This window comes from Mustela lutreola, chromosome 4, assembly GCF_030435805.1.
Source record: "Mustela lutreola isolate mMusLut2 chromosome 4, mMusLut2.pri, whole genome shotgun sequence".
In the NCBI taxonomy this organism is placed as follows: Eukaryota; Metazoa; Chordata; class Mammalia; order Carnivora; family Mustelidae; genus Mustela; species Mustela lutreola.
This window is the reverse complement of record NC_081293.1, coordinates 28,305,622-28,332,651: the sequence shown is the minus strand read 5'-3', so window position 1 is coordinate 28,332,651 and position 27,030 is coordinate 28,305,622. Positions and strand designations below refer to the sequence as shown.

The 27,030-nt window shown below is 40.5% G+C and overlaps 1 protein-coding gene across 1 annotated transcript in view; it reads right to left on the bottom strand.

Moving 5' to 3' along the window:
• DNMBP (dynamin binding protein) overlaps positions 1–27,030 on the bottom strand; it is a 104,212-nt gene that overhangs the window by 67,023 nt on the left and 10,159 nt on the right. The window contains exons 2-3 of the mRNA XM_059169219.1: positions 4,465–4,620; positions 2,609–2,731 (exon numbers count right to left, since the gene is read on the bottom strand). Of these exons, the coding sequence (XP_059025202.1) occupies positions 2,609–2,731; positions 4,465–4,609 (268 nt within the window). The 5' untranslated portion in view covers positions 4,610–4,620. The remainder of the gene's footprint in view (positions 1–2,608; positions 2,732–4,464; positions 4,621–27,030) is intronic.

Below are 27,030 nucleotides of genomic sequence, written 5' to 3'. Positions count from 1 at the left end.
GAAGACACAGAGCTAAGAAAGATGTGAAAAGCTCAGAAGGAAAGAGAGCTAAATAGCGCACTTACTGGCAGGAGAGCATCAGGGAAGACAACCAGATCAAACCGCCGGAAGTTAGCATACCTCTTTCTGGTCGCTTCCTATGGATCGCCCCTGCTACATCCTCTTCCTTTGCTTAAAAACTAATCACGATAACATCTACAGATTCCAGGGCCCAGCCTGAGCCTGAGTCAGTCTTGGCTCAGGAGGCTCATGGGTAAAAGGTCCATGCTAGGGTCTTCTTGAGAAATCCCAGGTTGGTAGCCCTGGGATTACTGACTTCAAAGTGGATTTTAACTTCAAAGCAAGTTCAGAAGAACCCATGAGACCAATCTTCCCAGAGAAGGCATTTAGCAGAAAATGTCTCTTTTTAGTATCTAAAGCTTGGTGACACAAGATACAGTTATGAAGCAAAAAAATGCTAATTCCAGAAGCTACATCCTCAGGTGCCCTCAAATGTCTTAGACATACTGCATATTCCTAGAGTATTTTCTTATGCCCACTATTTGCTCCAGGAATCAGATGTAGGAAAGGACACATCCATGCCACCCACATCCTCTGCATAGCTGTGATGGAAGACACTGTGCTCTGGGGCCCTTTCTCTGCTCCCGCTGGTCTGACATGAACTACAGCCCCAGGGCTGTGAGTAGGGACAGATCAGAGTTCCCTGCTCTAACATCTTCATCTATTTTTCTCTGCCTTCCCAACACTGATTAATAAGGAAGTGTTCAGAAAAGAGGCAGAGGGTCAAGTGTGAAGTGAAGTATGAGAAACTCTCAAAACAGATTTTGAGGATGAAGATCCAAATCCAATATTCCTTCTTCCATGACTATGGGTTAGGGAAGTTGGCTAGGCTCTCTCTTTCCCCACCTCTGCTCTGTCTCTCTCATATATGCATGTGGTTTAAGAAATTAAGCCTATCCCTTTAGGGCCATACTTAAAAGAACAAGTGACAATAACATGCGCAATAAATTCTACCATTTTGCTGGCTGTCCTAAGTCATCACAATATTGCACTGATCGTAAACGTCAGTTTGCAGAACAGTACTGCTTCCTGTGCTTATGCAGAAATGTGCGGACTTAAGTATATCTGGTGAAAGGGTTTATAGTCCGTCTTTAGAAGTTTCTATGCCTATCGGAGAGAAGTGAGAAATACTTGGAATGTCACTGAGACGTGGCTATGACTATTCACTTTAAACCACATCCTTTTAAACTGGGTCTGATGAGAACTTTAAGGTAACATTACTTAACGGTTGGGAGTCAAATGGGGCTGTTTTGTATTTGTCTCTTAATCTCCACACCACAATTCCTCCTCAGCTCTTATACGTTTATAGTAATATTGCTAGCAAAGTTGTATTAGTTTTTAAGGGGAAAAAGCTAAAGGTTGTCTGAAGTGTGGCTACAATATGGGGCAGTGGAAAGAGAATGATGGGCTTATAATCAGGTGACATGATTTTACTTTCGGAGGCCAAAAGTTTGAATCTCATTCTCATGATTTACTAAATGCAATTAATAATATCTACTGTGCTACCTCCCAAAACTGTGTTAAGGATCAGATGAGAATGTATTTGTGATAAAATACTATGGAAATTCTAAAATGTTATGCAAATATGACATTATTATTGTCAGCACAATCTTGCCATTACTCCCCAGAGGTTAGCCACTTAAAAAAATTAAAAAAAAAAAAAGGGGGGCGTCTGGGCTGCTCAGTGGGTTAAAGCCTTTGCCTTTGGCTCAGGTCATGGTCTCAGGGTCCTGGGATCGAGCCCTGCATCAGGCTCTCTGCTCAGCGGGGACCATGCTTCCCCCTCTCTCTGTCTCTTCCTGCCTCTCTGCCTACTTGTGGTCTCTGTCAAATAAATAAATAAAATCTTTTTAAAAAATTAAAAAAAAAAAAAGACCTAGTTGTCAAAATGGGACAACTCCACTAAACCTATTTTATTTTTAATTTTTTCAGAGAGAGAGAGAAAGAGTGAGGGCATAAGTGTGGGGGGTGGGCAGAGGGAGAGAGAGAAACCCAAGAAACTCTCCACTGAGCATGGAGCCTAATGGGGCTCCATCCCATAACCCTGAGATCTGAATTGAAATCAAGAGTCACCTGAGGGTTTTGAAGGGGCGGGGGTGGGAGGTTGGGGGAAACCAGGTGGTGGGTATTGGGGAGGGCATGTATAGCATGGAGCACTGGGTGTGGTGCAAAAAAACAATGAATACTGTTATGCTGAAAAGAAATTTAAAAAAAAATTTTTTTTTAAGTAAAAAAAAAAAGTCAGATACTTGACTGACTAAGCCACCCAGGTGCCCAACTAATCTTATTTTAAACAATCTACCCTGTGGTGCCTGCATGGCTCTGTCAGTTAAGCATCTGTCTTCAACTCAGGTCACGATCCTAGGCTCCTGGGAGGGAGCCCTGCATCAGGCTACCCTGCTCAATGGGGAGCCTGCTTCTCCTTCTGCCTGCCGCTCCCCCTGCTTGTTCCCTCTCTCTCTCTCTCTCTCTCTCTCATTCTCATTGTCAAATAAATAAATAATCTTTTGAAAAAAGTAAACATTCTACTCTTGAATGGCCAACTTACCTCGATGGAGGGGAAGACTATTCAGTTCTTGGGATGTAAATTCACAGATACAGACAAACAGCCTCTCTCCTTCTTTTAGACTGGGAATGGTCACAATTTCCACAAAACTGCTGGGGAACTGCCCTGAAAATAAAGGTAAACATTTCTAATGTTGAAATTTCATTTTCTCTATGTACCAGGACAAAGTAACTTTTCTTCTGAGCCCATTTACAGACAATGAATTGAAAACCAAGTACTCATAACTGGAGAATCTCTACAGAACAAGCACAGACCACACATTCTAAGGCATGCAGGGCACAGGGAATGCAATTCGATCTAATTAGCACTGATCCAGTGCCCCTCGACACAGGGTGCGCTGCAGAAGGAAAAATGGGTAAGACAGTCTTGGCTCTCAAAGGTCTTAAAACTGAATTGAGACATAAGCAATAATTCCATTCTGAAATCTAGCGACACAATAGAGGTGTACAAATTGCTGTGGAAGTTAAGGAAGGCAGAAAGGCTTTCAGGAAGAACAAGAAAAATTTTATGAAAACCTTGCATTTGAGTCTGAAGATAGGTAGGGTTTTAATAAGGTGGTAGTAGACAGACAGGGCTTGTTGGCTGAAAAGCATCAGAAAATTTAATGGATCCCACCTTCTAGAAACCTCCTGTATCCTCCACTTATCTCCAGACCCACCACCTTGGTCCAAGTCAGCAGCATGTCTCACCTGGGTTATCGCAACAACCTCCCGGTAGGCCTCCCTGCCCCTGGTTCTGCCCTTTCTGGTCACTTTCCACACCATAGCAGCGAGCTTTCTCAACTACAGATCTGACTGTGTGTAAGGCACCTGTACTATACCCCATTCTGTAATTCCTTACCATGGCATCCTCTATCTTCTATGGCCAAGCTCCTGCCCCTCTGCCCAGCACATTCTGCCCCCTCAACCTTCCACACTGCATGCCTGGCTCAACTCTTCTCCACTCTCCAAGTTCTTTGTCAACCCAGGGCATTTTCTGTCTATCTTCTTTGCCTTGCTAACTCTTAACTTATCGTTTTTGTCTTAGCTGAGTTATCATTTCTACTGGGACATAATGTATTATCTCCCAAGTGTGTGGTAAACGTCAACAGAGTCTGCTCAAAGGACTATATAACAAACTCCAGGCCAGACTCCTGTAAATACATGCAAGTTAAGGACTGGATTTAACACAGGTGCACAGTGTGGGGTAAAAACTTCCACCCTTCCCTAGGCTAATGAAAGAAAGAAACAGGTGCTAACATAGACTTTAAAGTCCAGAAGAAAGGAAACCAGATGCATAAGAAGTGGGAGGTGGCTGTGCTGAGCGCAGGTGCAACTTTAATAAATTTGGACCAACCACGGATCTGGGGAAGGAGTGAACAGAATGCATCATGCTCCCTTGAAAAGAGTGGAAGAAAGGGTAGAAAACGTTTGAGGAAGACAACCAGAGAAAACATGGGGGAGAGTGACTTAAGTTCCATAAATCGGAGATAAAGGCTAGTAGTGAAAAGTAAAGGCAAACAACAGGCTTCTGAATAAAGAAGTAACACATGTTTTCAGAAGGGAAGCAATGGTGGATAAAGGCCCAGGAAGGGGAGGTAAACACATGAACAGACCACGGGCTGGGGACAGCTGGTATCAAACCATCTCAACCTTTGGAAGGAACCCATGAGGAGAGATGGAATGATAGCAAACATTCTCTCCTCTCTGGTAGAAACCACAGTAAAAACATAAGAAAAAACACAAAGGATTCTTAAATTTATGACTTGGGCTTCCCATTTAAACTTTGTTTTTAGTATGGAAAGAAGGGAGGGTTGGTGGTCTGTTTTGTCAGCAAGGAATTACGTAGGAGCCTCTTACCCGTAACATCCTCTTTCTTTCCTAGAAGCCAAAATTCATCCACCACTGCCAACACCTCGATGATATCTCCTACGAAGAGTGGTAGTTCTTCAGATACACTAGGGCAGAAGTCAAAGATGGCACGAACCACTGAGCCAGCCTCCATGTTTTTACAGCCTAGAAAGACAGGTCAAAAAGAAATTGGAAAGCGTAACTAGACACTGGAATATAGGTCCATATCTTGAGAATGATAAAGCTTAAGATAAGACACTTAGAATCAAGGCAAAGCCAAGCAAATAAGAAGTTTGCACTTTGTACTTTAAAGAAATTAAGGCACTATCTCACAAAAATAATAACTTCCTCAAAATACATTTTTCATTTGCTTCTCAAGGCAATTCTGGAATTGAAAAAAAAAAGGGACCTTTACTTATGAAAGACAGAAAAGATACAAAGATGGGAAATGTAGACCTCTCAATACACCTGTAGAGGGCAATAAGGAAATTAGTATTTTTCAAGTACCGGCAATATGGTAGTTTTAAAATGTGGTATTTAAAAAGTAGGGATTTTAAATACGGCATTTCATTTATGTCCCCAGAACTATCTTAAAGATTAGGATTCTTATGCTCAGCGAGTTGGAAAACTTAAACTGTCTAAGATCAACAGAGTTCATTCATAGCAGCAGGACCAGGATTCAGGCCCAGGGGATCCTGGCTCCTACCCACTACAGAATAAAAAAAAAAGAAAGAAAGAAAAGAAAAGAAAGAAAAACGAATGTGGGATTACACCTCAAAGGCAGAGATTTAGGGGCACCTGGGTGGCTCAGTGGGTTAAGCCTCTGCCTTCAGCTCAGGTCATGATCTCAGGGTTCTGGGATCGAGTCCCGCATCGGGCTCTCTGCTCAGCAGGGAGTCTGCTTCCTCCTCTCTCTCTCTCTCTCTCTCTCTGCCTACTTGTGATCTCTCTCTGTCAAATAAATAAATAAAATCTTTAAAAAAAAAAAAAAAGGCAGAGATTTAAGAAACACTGAAAAGTAAAAACCTACAAAAAGAACAAGACAAGGTGATAGAAAAATGACACCTCCAGACAAGATCTAGTACATACACAACACCAGATCAAGAGTGTGTTTTCAGCTCAAAGACACCTAGGCCCCAAGTCTGCACAGTATCCTCATACTGTTACGGTGTCTGTGCTTTGCTAAGTTGGTGTGTTAGTTACCTTGACTCGTGTGCTTGGGGAGCCTCAGTACGAGTTTAAGCAACAGAAAGGGAGGAACTCACCGGCATGTGCTCACCTATAAACAATTAGCCATGATTAGCAACCTCCCTCCCTAGGTCTTCCTCCTGGAGCAAATGACTCTCTCCAGAGTGTCCAGGCCTCAAGTCTATTCTCCTTTATTTACCTCAAGTATCTATTTGATGTTGTTAGCAACAAGGATTCTAACTTTCATCTCACATATAACTATGATGACATCAAAAAGCCCTAAATGCCGAATTACAAAAAAAGACAATGGTTATAGAGCCACTGATTTATTACTATGAAAACAGGGATGTGGCCAAACATGTGAGGCATATAATAATAAGTAATTGAGCATATCAATGTGGGGTTTTAAGATTTTAGTGATTTTAAGATTTAGTGAATCATGCAACACAATTCACATTGCATATTTCATTTGTACTGTTGAGTGAAAGAAGCTTATTTTTTGTGTTGCTGGAACTTTTTTCTATAATGATATGACTTGGGTCCACAGTGGAAAAAAGAAGGGGCCAGGAACATTCCCCACATCCTCTGTCCTTTCCTACCATGTATTTTAAGAATAAAAGTCTAATTATAATCACATACTGAGGAGGCAGCTTAATGTGAATGCAAAGTAACCAGGGGTCAAATGCCAGCTCCACTACTAGTTATTTCACCTTGGACATATTCCTTAAACTCTCTGTGCTAGCTTCCTATTCAGAAAAACAGGGATAGCTAATTATACAGTCATAATCATCAAGAGGATGATGATAATGATAAAAATTATTATAACAATGCCTACTATTTACTGAGCATTTACTATGTGCCATGCACTATACCAGGTACTTTCTCATTGAGTCCTCACAACAATCCTACCGTGTATTATTGGTTTCATTTTGCGGACACAGGCTCAGAGAGGTGATGTAATCGGTCCGAGGTCACACAGTAAGTCAGGGATGGAATGGAAATGGAAACCCAGATCTGTCACCAAAGACACAGGAGGCTGCTAGTGCGAAAGCCCCTAGGACAGGGCTGGTCCAGGAAGTATGCAATGTTTGCAGTTATTACTAAACATTTCCATAGTCAGCTACAGGCTCAAATCTGTCTCACTGATAAATCATGACCAGAGAATGTGCTATTTCAAGTACAGAAACATCACAGAATTGACCATTTTAACATGTCGAAACTTGGTTTAGTTTTGACCACGTTTAAAAAATAGACACTTTAGGGTGCCTGGGTGGCTCAGTGGGTTAAGCCGCTGCCTTCGGCTCAGGTCATGATCTCAGGGTCCTGGGATTGAGTCCTGCATCGGGCTCTCTGCTCAGTGGGGAGCCTGCTTCCCTTCCTCTCTCTCTGCCTGCCTCTCTGCCTAATTGTGATCTCTCTCTGTCAAATAAATAAATAAAATCTTAAAAAAAAATAGACACTTTATATACCTCTCTGCCTTCTGCAACAGGAAGACACTGAACGTAATTTACTCTTCAACTGACGGATGCAAGTTCATTATGAAGACCATACATTACTCTACTGTGCAGTGACGGATAACAGCAGTACTGTGTAACTTTTGGGTCTTCCTGCTACAGTCATCTCCTCTGTCAGCTTTTCTACCCTCTTTCTAGATCACTGTTTATACTCTGCTGGAGAGAGAAGACCGCACAGACACCACCCAAATTATTACAAGTTCTCAGATACATAAAAAGTCAACAAGCTCCAAAAGAAATGCTAACAAACTCTTCTGTAGTGGCAAACTACATGTGTTAGTTAGCTAGAGTTTTTCAACAGTTAGTTTTCATGTGCTCTGAGGCCCCTTTCTTATTTTCTGGCTGTCCTCCAAATAGCTGACGTTGCCAGATGTCAGATTTCCGTGTAAGGGTGGTGTCATAAATATTTTTTTTAAACAAGCGTAATATTTTGCAAACCTCTTAGCCATCGATATATTATTAACACAACTCAAGGCTGGGCCGTGGTGGATATTATTTTCCTCCTCCTAGTACATGTTCTCAAATTCCATGTCACTCGCAGACTAAATATGTACCTCATTATCTGAAATGTCAGGGAAAGAATTAGCATAAGCTCTGTGGGATGTGAGAGAGACCCTGCCACACTGAGGAGTGAGCTTTGCGAGGTGAAAGAGTCAAAGCTTCTCCCTGAGAGCCTTTCAGCTGCACCAGAGAATGACTCAGAAGCAGGGGAGGGACTGACTCGGTGAATACTTTTGCTGTGAATACTTTTGCTGACTGACCTCCGACCCTGCTGGAAGGAGTGCGTAATGCTGTGGAGCACACACCCTGCGAGGGTGCCGGAGTCCAGGCCTGGTTGGAGTGCGGGACTTGTGTGGGACAGAGACCAGACCAGAGGTGTCCGGGGCCCCCTGGTTTACGTGGCACCTAGTGAATTTCATTCCCGTCTTCTCCACCCTGGACACCCTAGGAGAAGCAACTGTTAGTGCTCCTGTCGGGGCCATTGTAGCGCCCTGGACAGATATTTTGAAACTTAATCACAAATAGCTTATATAAGCTGTTCCACCAACTCCAGATGGAAGGAAGAAGAATGGCGGAGGAACTCTGAGCGCAGCTGGGTTTGTGAGAAAGCAGGGGAAAGAGCGGCCGGGGCAGCAGGATGTCAAGGACCTCAAGGAAGTCGGCTGTGGAAACACTATCTTCCTCGCTCGCTGGTGAATGCCAGCATTTCCGTTCTGCATTTGAGATATAAAGATCCTTAATTCTTCAAACTCTTTTAGAACACAGAACCCAAATGAGGGGAAAGATCTGGGTCTGTTTTGCTCACCGGCCTAGAGCGGGGCTCAGCATATTAACATGCTTTTAAATTTGGGGTGAGCAGGGGCACCTGGGTGGCTCAGTGAGTTAAAGCCTCTGCCTTCCGCTCAGGTCATGATCTCGGGGTCCTGGGATCGAGCCCCGCATTGGGCTCTCTACTCTGCAGGGAGCTGCTTCCTCCCCTCTCTCTCTCTGCTTGCTTCTCTGCCTACTTGTGATTTCTCTCTCTCTGTCAAATAAATAAAATCTTTAAAAAAAAAAAAATTGGGGGTCAGCAAATCATTCATCAAACTTTCAAAAAACATATGAAACTGTTGTATCAAAACCTCTACTTCCACATATCTAAAATGAAATTCACCATCTCTTCTCCACACAGGGTTTGACCTTCCAGCTTGTGTAACGGTGTCCTCTAAGCCTTCCGGAAGGCTCCTGTGGGCTTCTTCATCCTCTAGAGCCGACAGTAATGCTAATAGCAACAGCTACCGTTTGAGAATCTACCGTGTGCCAGACACGAGCTAGAAGCTTAAATTGCCGCTGCATTGCAAGGTAGACAGGAAGGCTCTAAAGCCTGGGTGCCCAGGTTCAAATCCCAGTGCCACCCCCGGGTAGTAGAGCTAAAATCTCTCAAGAATACCAGAACTCAGGTCTGTTTAACTCCAGTGCCCGTGTGTTTGCTTTGTTTTGTTTTTACTACAAGCTACCCTTCTCTTAAACCTCACTGGGTTCTCCCTTCAAAATCTTCTAAACTTCCATTGTTCCTCTTTGGTTCTCTGACATTTTCTTTTTCTTTCTTTTTTTTAAAGATTTTATTTATTTATTTGACAGACAGGTCACAAGTAGACAGAGAGGCAGGCAGAGAGAGAGAGAGGGAAGCAGGCTCCCTGCTAAACAGACAGCCCGATGAGGGGCTCGATCCCAGGACCCTGGGATCATGACCTGAGCCAAAGGCAGAGGCTTTAACCCACTGAGCCACCCAGGTGCCCCACTCTCTCCGACATTTTCTTATAACATTTTTCCAACAGCAAAATTGAAAGAATTTCACACACAAGACCTAGAGTCTACCATTCACATCTCAAAGCTTGTCATCACACAACCTCTCCCTTTATCCATTTAGCAAGCTCTGTTGTTTTTTGACACACTGCAATATTTATTTTATTTTTGATGCTTTTCAAAATAAACCACAGACTTTACCATACAGCACTTAGGCATATGTATCTTAACGAGGGTCGTTATCTGTTTACATTTTGTTCTTGTTGTTGTTTTTAAGAGTCATTTTCCTCTTTTCTCCCCACTAACCTGTCCATGAACCTGGTTAATCTTTTAAACGGTTGATTTTTACATTTTTCACCAGGTTTTCCCATTTTCTATAATTCACTCAGATATTTAGCAAATATTTATCAAGCCTTATGGACTCAATCAAATTCTGATGCCGGCTGAACCCACTCTTCTTTAAATATTTATTCTCTAATCCTGTTGGTGGCTGACAGGAGCATTCAACTCTCTTCTATTGTCCTAAACAGATCAACTCCTATTCCAAAGTATCTACCCCACCTAGGGAAAAATAAAACCCTGGAGATAACTTGACTATTCATCTCAGGAGGAGATACGCAGGCTTATCTTTCAGTTAGACAGCAAGAGAAAAAGAGAGACAAAGAGATTCTTAAATCTATAGTGACATTTTTTTAGTGACTCAAGAATATTTTAGCACTTTCTACAACTTACACCTGTGGCAGCTGCCTCTTAATACAGTGTAACTCCTACGATGTACCAAAGAACATTCAAGATACAGTTCCTGCCCCCCAGAAGCTTAGAATAGCTCCACTATTTTCCCAAAACATGTTCTCTCGCTCTCAAATAAATCTTTTCTTTTTTAAATGAAATCTTTCCATTTGCCACAACATGGATGGAGCTAGACAGTGTTATTATGCTAAGTGAAATAAGTCAGAGAAAACAAATACTGTATGATTTCACTCATGCGGAATTTAAGAAACAAAACAAATGAACACAATGGGGGAATAAAGGCAAACCAAGAAACAGACTCTTCACTGTAGAGAACTGATGGTTACAGGGTGGGGGGTTGGGTGACACAGGTGATGGGGACTGAGGAGGGCACTTGTGATGAGCACGGGGTATTCTACGCAAGTGACGAATCACTAAAGTCTACACCTGAAACCAATATCGCACTATATGCTAACAAGCTGGAATTTAAATAAACTTAGGGGGAAAATGTGGTACACCCATACAACGGAATATCATTCAGCCTTAAAAAGGAATTCGGTCTGACACATGCTAGAACACCAATGAACCCTGAAGACATTATGCTAAGTCACAAAAAGGCAAATATTGTGTGATTTCACCTACATGGTGTGCCAAGAACAAACTCGAAGAAACAGAAATTAGAATGGTCGTTCCCAAGAGGGAGAAACGGGTCTAGAGTTTCAGTGTGGGGAGATGAGGAAGTTCCAGAGCCAGTTGGTGGCGATGGCTGCCCAGCAATGCGAATGTGGGGCGTGCCGCAGGTCTGCACACTTCACGTGGGTAAAAACGGTATCTTTTATGTTACATATATTTACCACAGTAAACAAGGGGTTTTTAAAATGTATGTCATTCAAGCAAGAGGACATGAAGGAAGGCCTGGGGAACTTCAGTCATGTTTAATGAGCAACGTATCTACAAGTCTGGACATACTTAATGAAATCTCCCAAGATACAAATTATAAACTTTTACCCTGATAGATACTGATATTATGCAGCTTAAAATGTCATTTCCAAAGGAGTCATTGGAGAGAAGAGCTGAGCTTGGTACAGATGGAGGACACTGAGGTATAAATAATGTGCTAGATGTCTTGCATTTCCCTCCTGGGCCTGTCCTCCACCTTCCTCTGCCCTGCTCCCTTCAACGGTGCCCTTCAGAGCCCACAAGAACTGCATCAAGGTGCCCTCTTGCCTCTGGCTTCCAGTTGGGTTCAGCCAACAGAGGGTATGGCAGAAGAGCTGATGGGAGAAGGACGGTAAGGCTGGAGTGTTTATTCCCCTGCTTCCTTCCTTGCTATCCATTGGCTCCTGGCTCCCTGCCCCTTCAGGCCTGGGGTGGCTCTCCTGCTAGCCTGGGGTAGTTATATACCCCAAAACTGTCCATTCCATTCTAAGTTGGACTTCCTCAAATGACCCAGCTTAAGCATGCCTTCCATATTCTGCCAGGCCCCTGATGAGTATGTGCCCGAAAAGATTTTTCAGCATTTCTGAGAACGTCTGCATGAAAAAAATGGGGACAAAGAATACAGAAAACTATAAAAATGAGTTTCCTAAACCTACCATTGTAAATCCAGGTGAGGGATAAGAGCTAGAGATGTAAATTTTGAAGGCTTCAAAAAATATTGATGAAGATACTGATGCCTGCATTACTCCACTAAAAAAAAAAAAAAAAAAAAAAAAAAAAATCGCCCCACTTTTGATGGAGTTGGTGCAGGGGGCCCAAACTCTAAATTCTCATTTCGAAACTCTGAGCCATCTGTTTTACTACCAGGAAAGTAGGATGCCATGTACAAAAGGTTTGGAAACTTGTTCTTTGAAAAAGCGCTGGTGACACTTCCAATATTCTTCCTAATATTTCCCAGTTCATAGTAGAAGTCTACATTCTGGGATTCTAGAACAAAATTTCCGAAGGGGTTTCCTTAACAAAGGCCTCCTGTTTCTCCTTCCTTGTTTGCTCCTGCAGATGGGGAGCCCTGGCTCCCACCAGCACCTCTCTGCCTACCTGACAGGAGTGGGGCAGGGGATCTTCATTGTGAGGACTCTCCAGGATAGTTTCCTTCAAAGGAATATCCTTTCATGAATATGTGGAATTGACTTTCCTGAAAAAATTACTTTTTGGGAATGGGAATCCATTTTATAAATGTCAAGTCCTAGCAATGAGAAATAATATCTAACTTCAAAAAGCAAGTGTGTGGTTCTCTTATTCCTGACAATACAGGGCTAAAAAGAATAGTCTCTCTGCTTTAGTTGTGAGGGGATCAGAGGTGTCATAAAATGAAGTTTAAATCTGTTCAGGAAGGAAATGAGAGAAGCTAGGAAAATAGCATTTTCTGTTCTGGTTTATGTCACTGGAGATCATTTTGGACAGAAGGTCAATAGTCACTGCTAGGTGATTACTCAGAGAACCAGCAACGAATGAGGAGGAAAAGTAAAATACATCTTGATCATGGCGTCCCCCATGGGGCTGAGTAGCATAGCATAGACAGAGGTCAACATGTCCTCCTACAACAGAATCTTCTGCCTTCTGCTCTTCTGATGACAACAGCACTGACTTGCTTTACCCAAGTAGTACTTGGGTAAAACAGGCTATATGGCATGTTGGATTCTTAGGGAAAAAAATGAAAAGCCTGCTCTGAATCAGGGTGATCAGTGCTCGCTTCGGCAGCACATATACTGAATCAGGGTGATCAGAGTAACGAAGGCAGAAAAGGAATTTTCTATCATAAACTGTCTTACAATTTATACTACATTTTGCTCATTTCAAATTGGTCCCCCGTTGGAAGGCAGCAACCTTGGCAGATGGACAGGATATAGACCAGACTTTCTGCCAATCACGGTCCACCACAGCATTTAAACCAAACACTTCTCACCTAAAACAAAGTTGTAGCTACTTTAAAAAAAATATGCTCATCTATCTCTACATCAGTTTTGTCTTTTTAACAAAACTGCACCGGAGGAGGAAGGTCCCAAGGTTAACATTTCATCTACCAAGTTTGAAGATATTTCCATTAAGATATTATTTTCAAATAGGTCAACCTACGCGTTCCTGGAGTACTCTCTCAGGTGCCCATTCCTTAAACCACACATGAATCTCAATTATGGGTGGATATTTAAGAATTACTGACTCATAAGTAAATACATTGGACATGTCTGAGCTAAGCAGCTGAGCAGTACATTAAAATTCACAGCTCCACTGTGCTGTGCATGTAAGAAATGCCCAGATAATACATCTGACAGCAGTTGCAGACCTGCAGATGAAGATGAAACTGTAAAATGAAACTTTTGGGTGAGGCTGCAGATAACAAGAAGCACCACGAACATGCGAGAACAGGCAGTTTTAAGGACAGTATCCAGGGAACGCCAAGAAAATGTATTAACCCAGTGTTCCAAACAGTGAGGGTAAATGTTACAGAGATCTGCAAGGTAGGCATCTTGTTTCTTTCCCCGATCTGTTTCAAGTACAAGCTAATCTTTTGCTGAAGACAAAGACTTAAAAAGACATGAGGAGTTTCTCAGCCTACTTTATAAAATATTCTTGGTATTTTCAAAGGAAGGGTAAGAAAAGGAATTCTAAAAACAGAAAATTCCGAGGAAAAAAATACAGGGAAAAGAAAGGAGTTAAAAGTACCTGAGGATGGGTGACTTAGCTCATTTCAAAGAGCACCACCAGTCAAACACCAGGGAAAACAGACATGCAGCTTTATACAAACAAGTAACGAAAACTAATACTTGTCATTTATAGAAGCTAAAGCCACTAAATTTGAAAGGAAAATGTATATATGGAATCTTCTGGTACTGTCTATTTAAGACGAACCTGAGAGTAACACCAAGACACAGCAAACCCAATGAATGGCTGATTCCTTAATGTCGATGAGAAGGATTTAATGTTCTAAATCAGGATGTTCAAACCTTAAATTCAAGGTTCCTCTCGTGTGAGAAGATATCTGACAGGAGAGGAGGGGACTAAAGTAGGATATGTAAAGAAAATAATGTATCTAAATGGAAACCTTGAATCTGGGAGTAACCAGTTACAAATAGGAGCCTGGATAAGATAAATGGAGAATGAAACAGATGGGAGATTTATATTACAGACTCCCATGAAAGAAAACAAAGATGACATTTTAATAAGAAGGTTACAAAATTGCTACAGAAACTAACAATAGTGTCTGGTAGTTGATACAAGCTGGAATGCTAATTCCCTAAGAAATAGAAAAGGCATACAATCTCAGGGCAATTGATTAACTATGTCCTAGAGATCACGCAGGGTCTTTTTCTGGGCCTTCTGGGCAGCTAACATGTCTGATCATTATGATTCCTGCCAAAAGAAATAAAGGGCATGGGGCGTCTGGGTAGCTCAGTGGGTTAAAGCCTCTGCCTTCAGCTCAGATCATGATCCCAGGGTCCTGGCATCGGGCCCCGCCTGGGGCTCTCTGCTCGGTGGAAAGCCTGCTTCCTCCCCTCTCTCTCTGCCTGCTTCTCTGCCTACTTGTGATCTCTGCCTGTCAAATATATAAATAAAATCTTAAAAAAAAAAAAAAAAAAGGAAATGAAGGGCATGGTCCAGAACTTTGTTTCAGTTGTGCATACCATTTTGTTTTGCCCCTTCCTTTTTTAAAGTCATGAATAAGTGAGTTTTATCAAATGCTTTTTCTGTATCTACTGAGATAATCATGTTTTTTCTTCTTTATTCCATTAATGTTGCAAATCACATTGATTTTTTCAAATGCCAAATCACCCTTGCATTCTTGGAATAAAACCTATTTGCTTATGATGTATTCTTCTTCTTATTTTTTAGTAATCTCTACACCCAACCTGGGGCTCAAGCTCACGAACCCAGTATCAAGAGTAGCACACTCCTCAAACTGAGTCAGCCAGGTGCCCTTAATGTTATTTTTATATGGTGCAAATTTCAATTTGCTACTATTTTGTTGAAGATTTTACACCTGTGTTCCTAAGGGATTAGTGTATAATCTTCTTTTCTTTAAATGTCCTTGTTAGATTTTGGGTATATGGGATAGGCTAGCCACATGAAGAATGGGGAAGTGTTCCTTTCTCTATTTTCTGAAAAAGTCTATGTAAGACTGGTATTGTTTCAAACTTAAAAATTTGATAGAATTCAGGGCGCCTGGGTGGCTCAGTGGGTTAAGCCGCTGCCTTCGGCTCAGGTCATGATCTCAGGGTCCTGAAATTGAGGCCCGAATCGGGCTCTGTGCTCAGCGGGGAGCCTGCTTCCTCCTCTCTCTCTGCCTGCCTCTCTGCCTGCTTGCGATCTCTCTCTGTCAAATAAATAAATAAAATCTTAAAAAAAAAATTTTATAGAATTCATCAGTAAAATAACCTGGGCCTATAAAACTTCAAGGAAGGGTTTTTCATTATATTTAATACTATTAGCAGATATAGGGCTATTCAAATTTTCCATTTCTTCTTGTCTCCATATTGGTAAGTTGTGTTTTTCAAGAAATGGTTCTACTTAATCCAAGTTATCAAATTTGCTGACATACAGTTGTTCATAATATTCCTTTTTAACCTTTTAATATCTGCACGATCTGTAATGATATAAGAAATTTTTGTTCTCTCTCCATTTTCCTTAGTCTTGCTAGGAGGCTACCAATTTTGGGGATCGTCTCAAAGAATCAAGTTTTGGCACTGTTAAATGTCTTTATTGTTTGTTTTCTGTTTCACTGATTTCTTCTTCTATTATATTTGTTATTCCCCTGCTTCAACCTTAGGTTTAATTTATCTTTTTCTCATTCCTGTGAATGAGAAATGTCCTGTGAACTTAGACAACAGATGTTAAATCCTTCTTCTTTTTTTTTTTAATATAAGCATCTGAAGCTATGAATTTCCCGCTAAACACTGCTTTAGCTGCATCCCACTGATTCTGATATGATGCGTTCACTTTCATTAAACCAAAAAGACTTCCTAATTTCCCATGTGATTTCTTCTTTTAACTAGGGGGTTATTTAGAAGCCCACTGTTCACTTTCCAAAGACTCCATATGTCCACCAATCTGTTATTCATTTCCAGTTTAATTCTGCTGTGGTCAGGAAATGTACTTTGTATTATTTTAAACTCAGTGAGGTGTTTTATGGCCCAGCATATGGTCTATCTTTGTGAGTGCTCTATGTGTACTTCAGTAGTTGTTGAGAATAGTGTTCTATAAATGTCCGTTATGTTAAGGTGACTGATGGTGGCATTCAGATCATAAATATCCTTGTTGATTTTTATTTACTTGCTCTGTCAATATGGAGAAAGAGGTATTAAACCCCTCTTAAAGGAATTTTTCTCTTTAATTCTGTTGGTTTTACTTCATGTATTTTGAAGTTCTGTTATTAGCACATTTAGAATGGCTCAGTCATTTTGATGACTTGACCCTTTTATCATAACAATATGTCCCTCTTTATCTTGTTAATACTCCTTACCTTGAAGTCCACTTTCTCAGACGTCAGTATAGTCATACCTGCTTTTTATTATTTACATGGTTTACCTTTTTCTATTTTTTTTTTTTACAACATATCTAATGCCTTTATATTTAAAGCACATCTCTTTTTTCCTTCACCTTTATGAAGATATAATTGACATATAACATTGTGTAAGTTTAAGGTACACGATGTGATGATTTGATATATGTATATATTGCAAAATGATTACCACAATAAGATTAGTTAAGATGTCCATCACCTCACAATATTAATTTTTTTTTGCAGTAAGAACATTTAAAATCTCTTTTAGAGGGTGCCTGGGTGGCTCAGTGGTTTGGGCCGCTGCCTTCGGCTCAGGTCATGATCCCAGAGTCCGGCTCAGGTCATGATCCCAGAGTCCTGGGATCGAGTCCCACATCGGGTTCTCTGCTCAGCAGGGAGCCTGCTTCCTCCTCTCTCTCTCTGCCTGCCTCTCGGCCTACATGTAATCTCTCTGTCAAATAAATAAATAAATAATCTTAAAAAAAAAAAAATCTCTTTTAGCGATTTTCAAGTATATGATACAGTGTTAACTGTAGTCACCATGCCTATCTATATTAGATCCCCAGAAGTTATTCATTTTATAACTGAAAGTTTGTACTCTTTGACCAACATCCTCCCATTTCTTCCACCCTTCAGCTCCTGAGAACCATCATTCTACTCTCTGTTTCTATGAGTTTGGCTTTTTTTAGATTCCACATGTAAGTGAGCTCACACAGTATTTGTCTTTCTCTGAATTATTTCTAAAATACCTCTCTTTCAAACAGTTGACATTAAGTCTGAGCACTTACACTTTTAGATTTTTTTTTAATTTTTTTTATTTATTTCTTTTCAGTGTAACAGAATTGTTTATGCACCACTCCCAGTGCTCCATGCAATACATGCCCTCCATAATACCCACCATCTGGCTACTCCGACCTCCCACCCCCCCGCCCCTTCAAAACCCTCAGATTGTTTTCCACTTATTTGTGGAGCACTTCACTTTTAAATTAAAATATTTAGACCACTTACATTTAATGTTATTGACATGGGATTTGTTTTCTACTTGTCCCATTTGTTTGTTCCTGCCTGCCTGCCTTATTTCAAACTAGACAAATATTTTTTTAGTATTCCATTTCATTTCCTCTATTGCCTTCTTAAGCCAAGCTTCTTAGTTTGGCTTCTTAGCTATACCTCTGGATTTCTTGATCATTTCTCTAAGAATTACAATATGCATATACTTAGAATTTCTTTCCTGAAACAGATTTAAACTTCATTTTCTGACACCTCTGATCCCTTCACACAAAGCAAAGCAACTATTCTTTTTAGCCCTGTATTGCCGAGAATAAGAGAACCACACACTTGCTTTTTGAAGTTAAATATTATTTCTCATTGCCGGGACTCGACGTTTATAAAATGGATTCCTATTCCCAAAAGGTAATGTTTTCAGGAAAGTCAGTTGAAAGACCTAAAGAATTTTCCACATACTAATGTTGTGGTAGTAACATTGTGTAATTTCCAAGACTAGGTTGTAAGAGTACTCATGCAGCCTTATGGAAAAGCCCACATGATGAAAATGAGGCCTCCTGTCAGCAGTCTTGTGAGTAAGATCTTAGAAGGAGATCCTAGAGTCCAGTCAAGACTGTAGATGAAGGCAGCCCCAGACAACATCCTGATGGCAACTCATGACAGACTCTGAGCCAGAACTACTCAGTTAAGCTACTCTTGAATTCCCAACCAACAGAAACTGTAAGATAATAAATATTTACTGTTTTAAGCCATTAACTTTGGAGATAATCTATTATACAGCAATAAATAATGCAATGTATTATAAAACCCATAATACAATGCCATTTTTGTTAAAAACAGTCAGTTGTTCTTTAAATAAATTAGGAAACAAAAGCCTTTCACATATGCCTACATAATTACCATTTCTAGTGCTCTTTATTCCTTTCTAAGGATCTGAGTTTCCTTCTGGTATCATTTTCCTTCAACCTAAAGAATATCCTTTAGCATTTTTAACAGTATTAAGTCTGTTGGCAATAAATGCTTCCAACTTTCATTTATCTGAAAATATTTTAAGATTTATGTATTTGAGGGAGAGCATGTGCATGGGCAGGGTGAGGGGAAAAGGGAGAGGGAGAGGGAAAGAATCCCAAGCCGACTTTGAGCTGGGTGCAGAGCCTGACATGGGGCTCAAACTCATGATCTTGAAATCATAACCTGAGACAAAACCAAGAGTTGGACGTCCAACCAAATGTGCCACCGAGGGACCCCTATCTGAAAATATTTTTATTTCACTCTCATAGCTTTCTCTACATATCTTTTTTTCTCTGACCACTCGTACAATTTTTCTCTTTAAGTTTGGTTTTCACCAGGTGAGTACAGTGTGCTCAGGTGTAGCTTTCTTCATATTCACTGTTAGAGGTTCACTAAGTTTTTTGGATTATGGGTTGATGTTTGTCACTCAATTTGGGGAAATTTTGGCCATTATTTCTTCAAATAGAATTTCTTCTTTGTTTTTCCTCCCATCTTTATGGGACTCCAATTAGACATATGTTAAACTACTTGATAATGTCTCAGTCTTTACAGTTTTGTTACCCCTGTCCTCAATCTTTTTGCTCTTTGCTTTTCAGTTTGGATAACTTCCATTTATCTGCCTTCTAGCTCATTGGCCTCTTTTTTCTGCCTGTCTCCCTTGCTCTCATAAATCCATCCAGTTAATCTTTATTTTAGCTATTGTACTTTTCAGTCCTAGAATTTCCATTTGGCTCTTTTTTTAAGATTTTATCTATTTATTTGACACAGAGAGAGAGATCACAAGTAGGCAGAGAGTCAGGCAGAGAGAGGGGGAAGCAGGCTCCCTGCTGAGCAGAGAGCCCGATGTGGGGCTCGATTCCAGGACACTGAGATCATGACCTGAGCCAAAGGCAGCAGCTTAATCCACTGAGCCACCCAGGCGCCCCCATTTGGCTCTTTTTTATAGTTCCATTTCTCTGCTAATGTTCTCCATCTATTCATTAATTATGTCCATCTCTTCTTTTAAATATCTGAACACATTTACATCAGCTGCTTTAAATTCCTTGTGTGCTAAATCTATCATCTGGGCCATCATATATCCTCTTCTCTGGAGTATGGGTCACATTTTGCTTGTCATATTTTTACTTCTTTCTATCATAGTAATTTTTATTGTATGCTAAATATTGTGGATGAAATGTTGTACAAAGCCTGGATTATGTTGTTTTGCTTTAATGGGTGTTGAATTTTGGTTTGATAAGCAGTTAAATTACTGGAAGATCCTTTTGATCCTAGTAGGTTTGGTTTTATGCAGCATAAGATGGGTCTATTTTGGTTTTAACCTAGTCTTAAGGTAAAGCCTTTACTCTAGGGTATTGTTCTCACTCCTAAAGTTGTCCTATTTAGGGTCTCAAATGAAAGTCTGAAGTACTCATCAAGGTCTCTCACTCAGGCTGGACTAGAACTTCAACATTTCTTTTTTTCTTTTTTTAAAGAGTTTATTTACTTGACAGAGACCACAACTAGGCAGAGAGGCAGGCAGAGAGAGAAAGGGAAGCAGGCTCCCCACCAAGCAGAGACCCTGATGCGGGGCTCAATCCCAGGGCCCTAGGATCATGGCCTGAGCTGAAGGCAGAGGCTCAACCCACTGAGCCACCCAGGTGCCCCTCAACATTTCTGAGCACTAAGCCCCACTCGGGTGTCTCTGTACACCTTTCAGCCCCACAGCAGCCACTCTGATCAGGTCTCACAGAGTCTTGCCCTGTGACTACCCATCCTGGCCTTTGGCCAAGCAACTGAGGGGAATGCCTGATCAGATTCCTGTGCCCTATACCCATATGTTGCTCCCTCTCCTCCTGTACCCTGTCCTACAAATCAGCCTTCTTTGTAGTCCCAAACTCTGATCTCTTCCTCCCCTGTTCAGTGAGACCATTGCTCTCACTTGAGCTCCACTTTCCTGGGCTGTAGTTAGGAAAACGTCCCCAGGCAAAGAGCCAGGGTGAATATGGGGTTTACCTGGTATTTCCTTTCTCTCAAGGATCACAGACCTATGCTGCCTATTGTTTAGTGTCTGAAAACAGCTACCTCATGTTTTTCCCACTTTTACAGTTATTTACCATGAGAATATAAGTCTGCCACTGTTTTTTCCATCAAAGGCAGAAGCATTTCATAGCATTTGGTATTTGCAAATGTTTTGTATTAAACTTCTCTGGTTCATAGATTAGAATATCTTTTTTTAACTCTAAATTTTAAACTCTCTGAATTTTGTATATGTGAACAGTAGGTTTTCCTACAACATTAGGAGGCAACCACTGTAGCCTAAAGACACAGCTCCTCCTCTAGTTTTCTACCATGTAGATGCAGGAATCTCTCTGATACTACTGGGTGCAGGGAAGGAAGGGCACCAGTGATGCCTAAAATTAAATTTTCCAAAAGTCAGGCAGAAGGAAACTTAGAATAGGTAAAATATGTCTCAGAAAAAGAAATAGTCAATGTCTTTACACCATAGTGTTGTGAAATAAAATTGATACCAGCAACACAGAACTAACTAAAACAAGTCAAGAATCAGTGGAGCACCATAACTGACAATTTGTTCCAATCCTCTAACAACATCTTTGACATACCCTCACAATTTTTTGTCATTTTTATCCCCATGTCTGTTCACCTCTGTATTCATGCCTTGTTCAGCCAGTTCTCCAGTTTATAACATATACTCTTGTAGAGTAAATTGTTATTCAAAATTCATCACCTTCTTTATAATAGAATTATGGATCCATACCCTTCGCTGTGTGATTGTGCAGTGCCTTCCGCCGTGGGCAGAGTATAGCTCCCTGTCACGTTTTTGTTGGACTTGGCTATGTGACTTGCTTTGACAAATGGAGTGCCAGTAGAAAGGACATGAGCAGAAGATTAAAACCATGTTTTATGGTTTGGCTGGTCTCCTTGTGCTCTAATAACCCACCATGAGAAGAACATGCCATGGAAAGCTGCTGTCCCTTCAGCCAGGGGCCCAGAATGAAGACAAGGGGAAAGAGACTTGAACCCAAATGAAAGCTTGTTGTGTTCCACCTGGCCCAGTCTAGGATCAGCCAAATTGCAGCCTGACTTCAGACCCAGGAGGAGGAAAGTAAATGGTTGTTGGGATAAATCACTGAAATTTTAAATTTTAAGTTAAAGTTAAAATAAAAATTAAAAAAAAAAAAAAAAAAACAGTATAGATGCTAGATGTTTCGACCTGACCAGGTAGGCACCTCATTCTTCCATCAAACACACATAACTCTTATCATCTGCATAAACTCCTATTGTTTTTTAACATCCAACTCCAATAATCCCTGCTCTACAAAGCCTATAGGATTAGACCTTATCTCTTATACACTCTACTAGGCAAGGATTGTTTTTGTCTATTTTATTCACTGATCTATATCAAGCATCTAGAGAACAGTCTGGTACATAGCAGGCCCACCATAAATATTTGCAGAATAAATGACTGAATGCACTGAACTGCTTTAAATTATATACCCAAGCATGTACCACATTCCCAGTGATCATGCCATTCTTTCCAACACAGTTGTATAGTGTCTCATAGGCCACACATCCAGGGTTGGGCTTTGATTTTTTAGGTACTTGGAAGCATCTGAAATGTTTGAGTAGGCAAGCAGGGGCTTAGAACTGGTTGTAAGTGACTGAGTACCCCCAAAAAAGGGGGGCAAAGGGGTGGGGGACCATATGTGTGAGAGACCGTATTTATACAATATATTTAATTTTTTTCAGATGAAGACAAAAGTATTCTAAGGAAAATCATTCTGGTTGTTTCTTTTCATATTTTTAAAAAACAGGTTAAGTTATAATTCACATACTATATAATTCATCCCACTTAAAGCATACAATTCACTGTATTTTAGTATATTCCCAGAGTTGTGCAACTTTTACCACTATCAATTTTAGAACATTTTCACGATCTCCAAAAGAAATTCCATACCCATTAGGGGTCACTTCCTATTTCCCCCCAACAGTCTCTCACCCACCCTACCCCTCCCCCACTTCCAATCCTAGGCAACCAGTAACTGACTTTCTACAAATTATTATTCTATAAATACCCTTATAGATATGTCTATTCTGGATGTTTCATATAAATGGAATCATATAGTATGTGGTCTTTTGTGACTGGTTTCTTTTATTTAGCATGTTTTCAAGCTCTTCATATCATTTTCAAATATAAATGATTAGCTTAAGACATATATAATAATTAAGAACACAGACGACAAAGCCAGTCTGCCCACATTTATATCCTAACTCCATCCCTTATTAGAATTATATGATTTGAGGTGAATTACTTAACTTCTCTGTGCCTTAATTTCCTCATCTGTAAAATGGGTTTAATAATAGACCCTGCCTTGTAGGGTCATAGTGAAATAGTGTCTCATAGTAAGACACTTAGAACAGTACCTTACACATACTAAGCATGATAGAGGTGTTGGTTGCTATTATTATTTATTATTATCTGTGTTAAAGAGAAGATGATTATAGATAGTCTTGGAATTTTTTTCATAGCTTAGGATGTGTTTTGGTATTCAATACATTTGAAAATGTGTGTCTCAGCAGGAGGAAATGGGGGTTGACTGCTAATGAGTACAGGGTGAAGCAAATGTCCTGGCGTTAGATCGTGGCTATGGCTGCATGATTTTCTGAATACACTTTAAAAAGCCCATTCAACTGTATAGCTTTTAAGAGGGTGCATTTTATGGTTTGTGAGTTATATCTCAATTTTTTAAATTGAATGTATTTCAGCAACTGCTACACTGGAGTCAAAATAATGATGACATACATGAATATTCATGACATACAAGAATATCCTTGAAAAAAAGTTAGAAATTTAAATAGCTTCCCTATTCTGCCCATGCACCACCTCCCCCATGGTTTCTCCTGTGCTTCATGTTTTGTTTTGTTTTGTTTTTAAGATTTATTGATTTGAGGTGCAGAGGGGCAAACAGAGAGGGAGAGAGAGTCTTAAGCAGACTCCATGCTAAGCAAGGAATCCCCAGGTGGGGCTCGATCTCATGACCCTGAGATCACAACCTGAGTCGAAATCTAGAGCCAGATGCTTAACCAACTGTGCCACCCAGGTGTCCCTCCTGTGCTTCATGTTTAAAAATGTTCTATACTTGTGTTTTATACCAGTTAGGAGCTGCAGGAAACACTGTTTGATTACATGGACCTTACTGGGCAGAGCTGCAATTTAGAGCAAATTTAAATAGAGAAATCATACCAAATCATACCAAGTAATAACTAAATTCCTAATAGTTAAGAGCTCAGACTCTAAAATAAAAAGAAAACTGGGTTCAATTTCTGGCTCCAGCATCTGTAAAGCTATGTGACATGGGACAAGTTACTTACACACTCTCAGCCTTAGTTTTCTCATGTGTAAACTGAAGACAGTAATAGCAATTTACTTTACAGGGTGTTAGGAAGATTAAGTTTGATCATGTAGATAACACATTTAGTACACGTCCTGGCAAATAGTAAGCACTCCTCTATTTTGTAAATGTCAGCTATGAGAATGATGATGATGGTGACAGAGGAGGAGGAGAACCATCATTCATCACCCAGACTGACTAACATACAAAATATAGATGAGGCAGCAACTTCTGGGTGCTGGCTCACTGCCCAAAATTGCTACAGGCTTCTTGAGAGGAAGGGGGAACAATGTGATTCTGTGGTTATTGGTCACAAGGACAAAGCAATTGACACCCCCTCTACTCTAAGCTCTAAATGAGCTGTGTATTCACAACAGACCCACAGGGATTTGGCAGCAGTTCACAAACGAGATCCCCACTTATGGGTCCAAGGAAACCTTTGCCAAATGCCTTCCAGGGATTAGAAGAGGGATATAAAATTAATTTATTTACTCTTCTAAAAAAAAAAAAAAAAAAAAAAACCCTTGAACTTCTAGGGAAATCACGGACACTACTGTTAAATCCCTCAAATGCGTCGACCTTTTAAAAATTGTCCTTTCGGGCCTGAAATGTACAAATTTGAGATCACTGTTGCCACATTAGACCCTCAGCACCTTTCCTTGGGGACTACTGCAACAACTTCCTACATGCCTATCTACCAGGCTCCTGGCCTTCAGTTCTATTTTCCCCACTGCAATGAGGATTATCTTTTTAAATACAAAAATCCCATCATTTGCGGTTGCTTGACGCTCCACAAGGGGTTCCCAGTCAGCACTTGCAGAAGTATGTCAAACCCTTCTGCTGACTGTATAGAGCTCATTGTGACCTGGTCCCTGCTCCCCCAAGTTCAGCCTCATTTCTAGATACTCCCTACTTCTCTTGCATCTTCAACTCCAACCTCACTAAGATGCTGGAGGTCACTCCGCAGTGCACTACAGCTTTATGGCTCACAACGGTACCATCTAATGACCCACACCCCACTTCTCAAATACCTCATCTCGTGTGCGTTGTTGCTATCTGCAATCAGCTAAGAATGTCATGTGCTTATTCTTATTGCTAGTTGATCACTGCAAGGATCAACAATCAGTGAACTATCAAACCACTCTAACACCTTGTGAATAATAAATATATTTCACTTTGTAAGTGTTTGGAGTTACCAGAAAAGAACACATACCAAGCCTGACTCATACCTAGAGAATATAAGAATAAATTCTGAACACACTGGTAAAAGTCAACAGAGAGATTTCATTCCTTTACTGTTTTCAGAGCCTGAAAGCAAACCTCTTACTTAAAATAAACAAGGCACCTTATAATAAAATTATTTAAAATATATTCATCACATGTCTTTCTCATTCTACATTAAAATTTTTAGCTTTGGTTGATTAGTTATTTGCCTTTAAAACTAGATGAACATACTAACACTGCGATACTGTATTCTTATACTCTCCGAGCCACTGAATACATAAATCCACACCTGGCTTCCTACTTCAGCGATTTTCATTCTTTGACCTCCAATATTGACTCACTACGCTGCACAACCATCACAGCCGACCACCAGGTCAAGGCAACAAGACTCGAAGAACTATAAGACAAAACCGGACTTCACATCTGTAGTGGTCCAGCTATCATAATTACTGATTCACATCTAGGTGGCAGCAGCAAGAAGAACAAGTAATGAAAACTACAGGTTTGAAAAACATAAGTATTAGCATTATGCCACAGTTCAACTCGCTGCTCGGGAATACTGGACCCCAATAGACACTAACGAAAGTCTGGTTTTAATGTAAACCCATTCTCCTCTTACCTGACCCTTCGGGGATTCTGTTTCCTGATAAGCAGATCTAAACCGTAAGACAATAATATCCCAAGGAGGTTCTGGCCCTGAGCCCCAGAAATCCTTAAAGCAACAAACACTGTCTAAAAGAAGAAAAACAGACTACTCACTCCCTTCTCTGTTCTCCCCACTAACTCCAGGAACACAGAAATGCCTTGCCAATTAGCAGTTATAAAATTCTTTCAGAGGCAAAATGTTTTGAAATACAGTCTGTTGATTATGTCTTACCCTGTCACCTGGAATGTTTTGGAAGACTCCTCAGAAATTACCTCTGGGCCAGACCAAGCCATATGCAGACCAGCGAATCCTTACTATATATGGAAGCTGAATAACTTGGAACCTCTTGTAGTGACTGACAGATTAAAAGGGTAACTTAACTCATAATAGGTGAAAAAAGTTAAGTCAAAAACCAATTTAAAAATTCAGAATGTAAAAAAAAAAAAAAAAAAATTTCAGAATGTAGGGACCCTGGGTGGCACAGACAGTTAAGCATCTGACTCTTAGTTTTGGTTCAGGTCATCATCTCAGGGTTCTGAGATTGAGCCCCACATGGGGCTCCATGCTCAGTGTGGAGCCTACTTGAGACTCTCTCCCCCTCACCCCCCCATCCCACTCTCTCTCAATAAATAATTATTTTTTAAATCCAGAATCTGGGAAACTATAAGATAAAAGCCCAGTTTCTCCAAAAAAAAAATAAATGGTAACCAAAAAACTAAAATGAAAAAGGGGGACTAATCAGTTAAAAACCACTCAAACCTTAATGCAGTGTGTGCCCATTTCTTGGGTCCTGATCCAAACAAATCAATTATTTAAAAAATAGAGACATCTTAAAAAAAGAAAGGGGGGGGAATGTGCCTGGGTGGCTCAGTCAGTTGAATGGCTGCCCTCAGCTGGGCTCTCGACCTCAGGGTCCTGGGATGGAGCCCTGCATTTGGCTCCCTGCTCAGGGAGAAGCCTGCTTCTCCCTCTGCCCCTTCCCCACTATTCATTTTCTGTCTCCCTCTAAAATAAATAAAAGCTTTTTAAAAAAAAAATTCCCCGTTTCAATTTTTTAAATTTATTTTTATTTTTAAATAAGAT